This window comes from Rattus rattus, chromosome 15 (assembly GCF_011064425.1).
Source record: "Rattus rattus isolate New Zealand chromosome 15, Rrattus_CSIRO_v1, whole genome shotgun sequence".
Lineage (NCBI taxonomy): Eukaryota > Metazoa > Chordata > Mammalia > Rodentia > Muridae > Rattus > Rattus rattus.
In genome coordinates, this window is record NC_046168.1 from 21,570,586 (window position 1) to 21,582,710 (window position 12,125).

Sequence of the window (12,125 nt, forward strand, 5' to 3'; positions counted from 1 at the left end):
GAACATAGTAAAAAATGTGTCCTTGTTATATGGTGGAGCATCATTTGGGTATATGCTCCGGAGTGGTATAGCTGGGTTCTCAGGTAACACTATGTCTAATTTTCTGAGGAACTGCCTCTCCCAAAGGTACCATCAGCTATAGATTTAAACACACTGAGCCATAATGACCTTGGAAAGAAATATCTTCAGAATGGATGTTTGGTTATGTTTTCTATATATTTTATTTCTCCACAGAGTAGGATTCATGGCAAGTGATAGAAAAAATTCCTGGATAATTTTCCATACAAATAAATAATTATTTTTGCCCTCCACATTTTTGTTCTGTCATGCTTAAGCTACAGAATTACTTAGTTTAGAATGACCTCTACTATGTCTACATTTTTCTCTTTGTTTAATAAAAATCTTCAGGCTTCCTCCCTTGAGCACCTTGTTTCCCTTTCTAAGAAGGATGGAAGCACCCACACTTTGCTCTTCCTTCTTCTTGAGGTCTATGTTAAAATCCACACCAACTGCTTCATATCTTTCTATTCATCTGTCTATTCTACCATCCTTCTAAATGAGAAAATACCAACTGTAAATCTATTTGGTGACTCTGAATTCCACATCTACAGTTGGAATCCTGAATATTGTGGGAGAGCATTCTAGAATAGCCCACTTTATAGTAATGCATTTTACAGTTTCCAAAATCAACCTTGGTCGTATTTTGAAGGGTATTCTCTATTCTCGTTGTCCACCTAAACTTCCTGTAGTGATCTATGCTGGTAACTCCAGCTCTTTGTTTGCTCAAAAATCTCTCTTTGCCCTTTATCATTCATTAATTCTTTCCAATGAAAGCTGTAAGAAAATGCCTCAAACTGTTGTTGTCTCACCTAAAGTCATCATTGACTATCACAAATATCAGCTCTTATACCCTAGAGGGGTTTCTCTTCTGGCTCTGGCCACATCCTTGATGCCCCCATCCTGCCTTCTGGAAGGCTTCCTTCTGTCAGTTATGTCTCCTTATCACCTACTTTTCTAGTTGTCCTTATGTTTTTAATCACTACTGTCCCCATTTATATTTTGATACAGAGTCTCATATCATGTACTCTTTATCTTTCCTCGAACATGTTACTTGTACCAGGAAAGCCTTGAACTCACAGAAGTCTGTCTACCTCTATCTCCTCAGTGCTGGCACTAAGGTTATGTATCACAGAACATAGCCATCTTCTTGTAAAGAACATTAGAAGCCTATACTTAGATGTTTATTCTTTTCTCTTCCCATTCTAAAAGTTAGTGCCCTATCATGGCTCCAATCCCTCACCACCCTTTGCTCATGCACATGCTTTTGCAATCCAAATTTAGTGCATATTGTTATGTTTTGTGATTAGCATCCTCTGGTAGCACATTAATATTCAATGATTCTACATTGATAACTGTGGGGGGATAAGATGGGTTTTAAACTGTGGGAAAAAAATCTTATAATAATGAAAATAATTGGGGTATATATATATGTTAGATTATATATATACACATTTCATGAAACAATGGAAAATATAATATGATGAATTTTACAAGACAAAGAAGTGAATTATACCAGTGAGTTCAAATTTAAGTAGATTTTAAGTGAATTTACCAATTATTTTTTTTGAGATGTTTAAATTTTGATTTTTATTGGACTGTTTTGTTTTGACAGTTCGAAGCTTCCTTTGAAGAATGGTAAGAAACTTTAATGATTCCTTTATTTTTCTCTAAAATGTTGAACTTTTGGTTTTGTACATTTCACCAGTTTTATTTGAGAAGTTGAAAACTTGGAAGCAGTATTTCACATGTTAGATATTAAAATACAGGGAAGGAAGTGGAGTAGTTGTAGGGGAGCAAGGGAGGTTGGAATAGACTACTCATGTGAGAATGAACATGGTCAGATTTCTGGAATCCAGCAAAAAGTTGACATCAACCAAGGAGAAAACCATTAAGGAGACAGCCCACTGAGCTAGAACATCAAGGCAGTAGAAAGTGCTGGATTCCCATTCTTCTGATCAGTGGAAGCCACTAGAGCATTCCATACATGTGCTATGAATTCCTCGTGCTGGGGGAAATACGTTTTATTTTTTAAAGTATCCATTTGATGCTTCTGGCCTGTATGACTGACTCCTATCACGGTGGTTGTACAGTCTCCAGGGAGTGTGCGCTACACTTGTCCCAGCCACCAGGACAACAAGAATAGCTAGAGCAAGCCACAGATAGATCAGATGCCTGGGGAGAAAAGGACTCAGCACAGAAATGCATGTGAGGTACATAATGAGCTTTCCCGAATCTGTAAAGTCGGGGATTCTAGAAATGGGCAGATGTGAAGTTTAGAAATATATTCAGAATAACCAGTGATGCCTCCATCCTTCCCTTCAGGTTGAACTGTGTGTACTTCATGGGCGGGAACCTTAGACGGATACATGTTTGTAATCAGCCAAGATAAATATGAGAGTTCCTCAAAACAGAGCAAGTTTCATGAATTGGGCATAACTTTTCTTTCTTCCTTTTCTAACCAAAAATATAAATAACATAGAAAATAGCTGTAAAATTGTAGAAATAAATCCTTTTTTGTGAACTGTTGACTTATATGAAAATAGATTAGACCTTCTAATGGAAAAATGAAAGTGGGAGAATTGATAAATCACATTATCCTGGTAATTTAACCTACTGAAGGTGACTCAAGGAGGAAGAAAATGTCTGACACATAAGAATGTAGGAGATAGACAGTATTCGTATCCAAAACTACTTAGCTTGAACATAATAATAAAATGATTCCTAATGACATATTGCTATACCCATAGATGAGTTCCTTTTTCAATTTTAATCAGCTAAGCTTCCTGCAGTAGATGGGAATTAACACAGAGATCCACAACCGGAGAATGTGCAGAAAACCAGAGATTTTGAGAATTCAGTCCTCAGTGGAATTCCTTTAGCAAATCCCTCTTCTCAAGCCTCAAGGGTCTATGAATAAGAATAGGGAGAAACAGTTTAAGAGCTACAAGGGATAGAACTTCAAGGAAGCAGTGTTTTTCAGACACTACAGGGCTGATACAAATAGGGATTCACAGACTGTGGAAACATGCACAAGACTCACACAGATCCAATCCCAGTGGGGTGACAGCACTAAAATGGAGGAAGTAGACATGGTGTCCATCCACAATAGAAGCTATTTGCCACTGATACCTGCTGCCAAAGGAAAAAATTAGTTTTTTTCAATGCAGTGTCATGGTTATATCAACCACACTTCAGGACAGGCACTATGAACAAGAACAGTTGGACCACACAAACTTAACTTGATGGGTTTTTCTTTTGTTTGTCTGTTTGATTGTTTTGTTAGTTTGTTTTGTTTTGTGGGCCTTTGTTTTATTTTGGCTTCTGTTACTGTTTTATTTGCTGTTTTTATTTTCAATTTGTGTGTGTGTGTGTGTGTCTGTGTGTCTGTGTGTCTCTGTATGTCTCTGTGTATGTGTCTGTCTGTGTGTGTGTGTGTGTCTGTGTCTGTGTCTGTATATTCTCTGTGTGTGTGTTTGTATGTGTGTGTTTGTGTGTGTCTCTGTATGTCTCTGTGTCTGTGTCTGTGTATGTCTCTGTGTGTGTGTTTGTATGTGTGTATGTGTGTGTGTGTTTGTGTGTGTGTGTCTGTGTCTGTATATTCTCTGTGTGTGTTTGTATGTGTGTGTTTGTGTGTGTCTGTGTCTGTGTCTGTCTCTCTCTGTGTGTGTGTTTGTATGTGTCTGTGTGTGTGTGTTTGTGTGTGTGTGTGTGTGTGTGTGTGTGTGTGATGTTTAAAATAAGAAAGAAAATAGGGTTGTCACACTTTGTAACCCAAATACTAAGAAAGCAGAAGCTAGATGATGGTCAGGTGGAATGAGGCTCAAGCTATATATTAATACTCTTCTTCAAAGAAGAAGATCTGCAAGATCCTAAAGACTGACCACTGTCACTCTAAGATATTGTCCCCAAAGTATTTAAAACAGGCTTTGAAGTGAAAACTTACATATCAATGATCAAAGCATCATGCCTTACAATGACTAAGAGATGAAAAATGAAATCTATCAGTGAATTAGAACAGTGTGATTTAGCCACCAGGAGCGCTGACAAACCTGAGAGCAGAGGTAAGACCATCCCTTCTGCTCTGAGCAACCGACCTGGAGACCTCAGAACACAAACCCAGGAACAGTCTGGGACAGAACACTTCCAGGTTGCTGCCTGCTCCCAGAACTGACCTGGTCCCACAGCTCTCTGCACCCAGATACCTCTGTAAGAAACCATGTCTACAAGAGTGCTGACACACAGTCTTACAGAAGGGTCAAGCCACTGTCAAAGACAGCAAAACAAGCTGACACCAGAGACAACCTGATGGCAAGAGGCATGCGCAGGAACCTATGCAATAGAAACCAAGACTACTTGGCATCATCAGAGTCCAGTTGTCCCACCAAAGCAAATACTGGATATCCAAACACACTGGAAAAGCAAGATTTGGATTTAAAAATGCATCTCATGATGATGATGATGGACTTTAAGAAGGACATGAATAACTCTCTTAAAGAAATACAGGACAACAAAGGTAAACAAGTAGAAGCCCTTAAAGAAGAAACACAAAAATCCCTGAAAGAATTATAGGAAAACAGAACAGGTGAAGGAATTGAACAAAACCATCCAGGATTTAAAAATGGAAATAGAAACAATAAAGAAAGCACAAAGGGAGACAACCCTGGAGATAGAAGACCTAGGAAAGAGATCAGGAGTCATAGATGCAAATATCACCAACGGAATACAAGAGATGGAAGAGAGAATCTCAAGGGCAGAAGAAAGCAGTAACACAACCATCAAAGAAAATGTAAAACAAAAAAGCTCTTAACCCAAAACATCTAGGAAATCCAGGACACAAGGAGAAGACCAACCCTGAGAATAATAAGTATAGAAGAGAGCTAAGACCCCCACATTAAAGGACCAGTAAATGCCTTCAACAGATTTATAGAAGAAAATGTCCTTAACCTAAAGAAAAAGATGCTCAAAAACACACAGGAAGCCTACAGAACTCCAAATACATGGGACCAGAAAAGAAATTCCACCCATCAAATAATAGTTAAAACGCCAAATGCACAAAACAAAGAAAGAATATTAAAATCAGTAAGGGGAAAAGGTCAAGTAACATATAAAGGCAGACCTATCAGGGTAACACCAAACTTCTCACAAGAGACTATGAAAGCCAGAAGATACTGGGCAGATGTCATACAGACCCTAGCTAGCCTAGGCTACTATATCCAGCAAAACTCTCAATTAACATAGATGGAGAAATCAAGATATTCCATGATAAAACCAAATTTACCCAATATCTTTCTACAAATCCAGCCCTTGAAAGGATAATAGATGGAACACTCCAATACAAGGAAGGAATTTACACTCTAGCAAAAGAAAGAAAGCAATCTCCTTGCAACAAAACCAAAAGAAGAGAGCCACAAAACATAATTCCACCTCTAACAACAAAAATAACAAGAAACAACAATCACTATTCCTTATTATCTCTTAACATCAATGGACTCAATTCTCAAATAAAAAGACATAGACTAGCAGACTGGATACATAAAGAGGACCCAGCATTTTGCTGCATTCAGGAAACACACCTCAGAGGGAAAAAAAAGACACTAACTCAGAGTAAAAGGCTGGAAAACAATTTTCCAAGCAAATGATCCTGAGAAACAAACTGGAGTAGCCATTCTAATATCAAATGAAATAGACTTTCAACCAAAAGTTATCAAAAAAGATAAGAAATTACACTTCTTATTCATCAAAGGAAAAATCCACCAAAATGAACTCTCAATACTGAATAACTATGCTCCAAAAGCAAGGGCACCCACATTCATAAAAGAAACCTTACTAAAGCTCAAAGCATACATTGTACCTCACACATTAATAGTAGGAGATTTCAACACCCCACTCTCATCAATGGACAGATCATGGAAACAGAAACTAAACAAAGACATGGAGAAACTAACAGAAGTTTGAAACAAATGGATATAATAGATATTTATAGAACATTTCACCCTAAAACAAAAGAATATACCTTCTTCTCAGCACCTCATGGTACCTTCTCCAAAATAGACCATATAATTGGCCACAAAACAGATACAAGAATATTGAAATAATCCCATGCATCCTATCAGATCACCATGGTCTAAGGCTGGTCTTCAATAACAACAATGACAACAGAAATCCCACATATACATTGACATTGAATAATGCTCTGCTCAATGATAACTTGGTCAAGGAAGAAATAAAGAAATTTAAAACTTTTTAAAATTTAATGAAAATGAAGGCACAACATAACCAAACTTATGGGACACAATAAAAGCTGTGCTAAGAGGAAAATTCATAGCTCTGAGTGCCTGCAGAAAGAAACAGGAGGGAACATACACTAGCAGCTTGACAGCACACCTGAAAGCTCTAGAACAGAAAGAAGCAAATACACCCACGAGGAGTAGAAGGCAGGAAATAATCAAATTCAGGGTCGAAATCAACCAAGTATAAACAAAAAGGACTACACAAAGAATCATCAAAACCAGGAGTTGATTCTTTGAGAAAATTAACAAGATAGATAAACCCTTAGCCAGACTAACTAGAGGGCCCAGAAAGTGTATCCAAATTAGCACAATCAGAAATGAAAGGGAAATATAACAGAATCTGAGGAAATTTAAAAAACCTATATTCAACCAAACTGGAAAATCTGGAGGAAATGGACAATTTTCTAGACAGATACCAGGTACCAAACTTAAATCAGGATCAGAAAAACCATCTAACCTGTCCCATACCTCCTAAAGAAATAAAAGTAGTTATTAAAAGTCTCGCAACCAAAAAGTCCAGGATCAAATGGGTTTAGTGCAGAATTCGATCAGACCTTCATAGAACACATCGTACCAATACTGTCCAAACTATTCCACAAAATAGAAACAAAAGGAACACTACACAATTCCTTCTATGAAGCCACAATTATGTATATAACTAAACCACACAAAGAGCCAGCAAAAAAAAAAAATTTCAGAAAATTTCCCTTATGAATATCAATGCAAAAATACTCAATAAAATACTCACAAACTGAAGCCAAGAACACATCAAAGCAATCATCCATCATGATCAAGAAGGCTTGATCACAGGGATGCAGGGATGGTTCAACATACGGAAATCCATAAACAAAATCCACTACATAAACAAACTCAAAGAAAGAAGCACATGATCATCTCATTAGATGCTAAGAAAGCATTTGACAAAATTCAACACCTTTTCATGTTAAAAGTCTTAGAAAAATCAGAAATTCAAGGCCCATACCTAAATATATAAAAGCAATATACATCAAACCAGTAGCCAACATCAAACTAAATGGAGAGGAACTTGAAGCAATCCCACTAAAATCAGGAACCATACAAGGCTGCCCATTCTCTCTCCCTACTTACTCAATATAGTACTCAAAGTTTTAGCCAGAGCAATGAGACAACAAAAGGAGGTCAAAGGGATAAAACTTGGACAGGAAGAAATCAAAATATCACTATTTGCAGATGATATGTTAGTATATTCAAGTGGCCCCAAAAGTTCCACCAGAGAAATACTAAGCCTGATAAACAACTTCAGCTAAGGGGCTGGGTATAAAATTAACTAAACAAATCAGTAGACTTCCTCTACTCATAAGATAAACAGGCTAAGAAAGAAAGTATGGAAATGACACCCTTCACAATAGTCACAAATAACATAAAATGCCTCAGTGTGACTCTAGCCAAGCAAGTGAGTGATATGTATGACAAGAACTTCAAATCTCTGAAGAAAGAAATTGAAGAAGATCTCAGAAGATGAAAAGATCTCCCATGCTCATGGATTGGCAGGGTTAATATAGTAAAAATGGCCATTTTGTCAAAAGCAATCTACAGCTTCAATGCAATCCCCATAAAAATTACGACTCAATTCTTCACAGAGTTAGAAAGAGCAATTTGAAAATTCATTTGGAATAACAAAAAAACCCAGGATAGAGAAAACTATCCTCAACCATAAAAGAACTTTTAGGGGAATCACCATCCCTTACCTGAAGACCTATTACAGAGCAATTGTGATTAAAAAAAAAACAAACTGTATGGTATTGGGGCAGAGAGGGACAGCTAGAACTATGGAATAGAATTGAAGACCCAGAAGTGAGCCCACACACATATAGTCACTTGATCTTTGACAAAGGAGCTAAAACTATCTAGTGGAAAAAAAGATAGCCTTTTCAACAAATGGTGCTGATTCAACTGGAGGGCAGCATGTAAAAAATGCAAATTACTCCATTCTTATCGCCCTGTACAAGGCTTAAATCCAAGTGGATCAAAGACTTCCACAGAAAACCAGATACACTCAAACTAATAGAACAAAAAGTGGGGAAGAGTCTCGAATACATGGGCACTGAGGAAAATTTCCTGAACAAAACACCAATGGCTTATGTTCTAAGATCAAGAATTGACAAATGAGACCTCATAAAACCGCAAAGCTTTTGTAAGGCAATGGACACTGTCTGTAGGACACAATGGCAACCAACAGATTAGGAAAAGATCTTTACCAATCCTACATCTGATTGAGGGCTAATATCCAAAATATACAAAGAACTCAAGAAGTTTGACTCCAGAGAGGCAAATAACCTTGTTAAAAATGTAGTACAAAGCTAAGCAAAGGACTCTCATTTGAGAAATATCAAATAGCTGAGAACTTCCTAAAGAAATGTTCAACATCATTAGTCTTCTGGAAAATGCAAATCAAAACAACCCTGAGTTTCTACCTCAGGCCAGTCAGTATGGCTAAGATAAAAACTCATGTGACAACAGATACTGACAAGTATGTGGAGAAAGAGAAACACTCCTCCATTGCTGGTAGGATTGCAAATCAGTCTGGGGGTTCCTCAGAAAATCGGGTATAGTACTATCTGAGGACCCAGCTATACCAGTCCTGGGCATATACCCAAAAGATGCTCCATATAACAAGGATACATGCGCCACTATGTTCATAGCAGCCTTATTTATAATAGCCAGAAGCTGGAAAGAACCCAGATGCACTTTAACAGAGTAATGAATACAGAAAATGTGGTGCATCTGCACAATAGAGTACTACTCAGCCATCAAAAACAATGACTTCATGAAATTCATAGGCAAATGGTTGGAATAGAAAATATCATCCTTTTTGAGGTTACTGAATCATAAAAGAACATACAGGATATGCACTCTTTGATAAGTGCATATTAGCCCAAAAGCCCTAATTATCCAAGATACAATCCACAGACCACATGAAGGATGACCAAAGTGCAGATGCTTCAGTCCTTCTAAAAAGAGGAAACAAATATATTCATAGGAGGAGATATGGAGACAAATTTTGGAGCTGAGACTGAAGGAATAGCATTCAGACTCTGCCCCACCTGGGGATCCAGCCCAAATATATACAGCCACCAAACCTAGACAATATTGATGAAGCCAAAAAGTGCATGCTGACAAGAACCTGAAATAGTTGTCTCCTGAGAAGCTCAACCAGAGGGTGACAAATACAGAGGATAATGTTAGCAGCCAACCATTGAACTGAGACCTGAGTTCACATTGGAGGAATTAGAGAAAGGATTGAGGGAGCTGAAGGGGCTTGTAACCCCATAAGAACAACAATACCAACAAACCAGTGCTCCCAGGGACTAAATCACTACCCAAAGAGTCCATATTGACAGGCCCATAGTTCCTGCTGCATATGCAGCAGAGGATGGCTTTGTTGGGAACCAATGGAAGGAGAAGCACTGGTCCTTCCAAGTGTAGGGTAATGTCAGAGCAGGAAGGCAGGAAAGGGAGGTGGCTGGGGAAGGGGAACGCCCTCATAGAAGTAAGGGAGTGGGGTTGGAATAGGGGGCTATGGACGGGAAACCTGGAAATGGAATAACATTATAAATATAAATAAAAAATATCCAATTTAAAAAATGAAGAAGGGAAAAAAAAGAAACATCATCATCATCATCATCAACAACAACACAACAACAACAACCAGGGTGGTTTATCTATGCAATGAAATATTTTATGCCTAAAAAGCGATAAAGTTCTAATAATGATACAACATAGATAAACATCATATATATTCATGTATATACATATTATATACAAGTATAATATATATTTTGAAGTGGCTGGACACAATTGACTACCATCTTACAAATATTTTATATGGAATAGTTATTGTAGCTGCACCCATCTAGACAGAAAGCAGCTGAGTCATTGATAAAGACTAGTATGAGAAAGAAGAGACCACTAACCAAATAGGTAAAGTTTATGCAATTTGATTTTAGAAGTGCAGTAGAAAGATTAATTCGAGTTAGAAGGCTTTGACTTGAAAACTTAAATATCTGTATTAAAAGCATGTCACTTTACAATGGCTGAGAGACGAAAAATAAAATCTCTCAGTGAATTAAAACAGTATGGTTTATCTATGCAAGGAAACATTTTGTGCCTAAAAAGCAGATCAGGAGACAATACACAAAACTACAGCTAGCCAGCTTGGGTGGTGGTTGATGCTTTTGATCCTATTATTTACCTGCAGAGCTAGCAGATCACTGTGACTTTGAGGCCAGTCTGATCTACATGGAGAGTTCTAGGAAAATCAGGGTTATACAGAGGGGACTACCACAAACAAACTAACAGCAGCAATAGCAATACCGTCAAACCTATAGCTAGGTGTGTATGATATCAAGCCAGAACATGCAACGAAGATTGCAAGCCAGAAAGAAAAGCATTATTTAATCATTGAGTTGGGAACAATTAACTTTTTATTATTTTAAAAATTCAACACAAAGAATGTTCTGAAGTAAGAAAAGCAAAATAATAGAAGATAGTGGTTGTATTTTATAAAAAAAAACAGGAGATATAATAATATGTAACCATGGCAAATATTAATTAATGACATTAAAATTTACGGGAATGGTACACAAAAAAAAGCGAGATGTGGAATTTGTTGGTGAATTTTATAAAAGCTGAAGTATTGCTACCGTGCGGTATTCCATGTGTTGTTTCAGATGACCGAATGTGTGCTACTCTTAAGAGCTCTAACGATATTTGGTAGGCATGCGGATTTTGTTAATTTTAATGAAATTTAGTAAAAGCTTAAAAAAGTCCTTCCCTTGATACTAATTTATGTTAAAATTTTCACCAATGAAAACATTTAAAAATACAGGAAGTCTCAATATAGGATCTTAGTAACAGGCTAGAGAAATAGCGAGAATAAGAAATAATGTATTAGTGAAACCCCAGTAAGAAATTAAAAAGGAAATAACTCGTTCAGTCCTTCCCCTACTCTTCCACTGGGGTCCCCAGGCTCAGTGCAATGGTTGGTTGCGAGTATCTGCATCTGTCTTAGTCAGGTGCTGGCAGAGCCTCTCAGAGAACAGCCGTGCCAGGCTCCTGTCTGCAAGCACAACCTGGTAACAATAATTAGTGTCAGGGTTTGGTGCCTACGCATGGGATGGATCCCAAGACTGGCTGGTCACTGAACAACCTTTCCTTTAGTTAGTCTCTGATCCAATTTTTGTCCCTGCATTTCCTTTAGACAGGAACAATTCTGGGTTAAATTTTTTGAAATGGATGGGTGGCCCCATCCCTCAACCGAGGGCCATATCTATTTACTGGAGGCAGTCGATCTTCCCACATTTTGTCTAATGTCATTTCTATTGGGTCCTGGGATCCTCGTACATTCCCCACCCCACACTGCTGCATATTTCTATCCATTCTCCTGGCCCTCTGGGCTTCTCTCTGGTATCACCCCCCTACTTGATTCTGCCCCCTTTTCCCCCTCTCCCTCCCCTCTCCCACCCAGGTCCCTCTATCTCTCTGCCTCTCGTGATTATTTTGTTCTCTCTTCTAAGTGGGATTGAAGCATCCACACTTGAGCCTTCTTTCTCATTACGTTGTATCATGGGTACTCTGAGTTTTTTGCCTAATATCCACTTATCAGTGAGGACATGCATGTCCTTTTGTGCCTGGGTTAACTGAATCAGGATGATATTTTCCAGTTCTATCCATTTGCCTGCAAAATTCAAAGGAGCTGAAGGGGATTGCAACCCCATAGGAAGAAAAACAGTATCA

At 37.9% G+C, this 12,125-nt stretch overlaps 1 protein-coding gene across 1 annotated transcript in view; it reads left to right on the forward strand.

The window, feature by feature from the left end:
- Positions 1–12,125, forward strand: part of Ccdc178 (coiled-coil domain containing 178) — a 349,742-nt gene that overhangs the window by 14,912 nt on the left and 322,705 nt on the right. Inside the window, exon 5 of the mRNA XM_032886100.1 lies at positions 1,673–1,695. Within this exon, the coding sequence (XP_032741991.1) occupies positions 1,673–1,695 (23 nt within the window). The remainder of the gene's footprint in view (positions 1–1,672; positions 1,696–12,125) is intronic.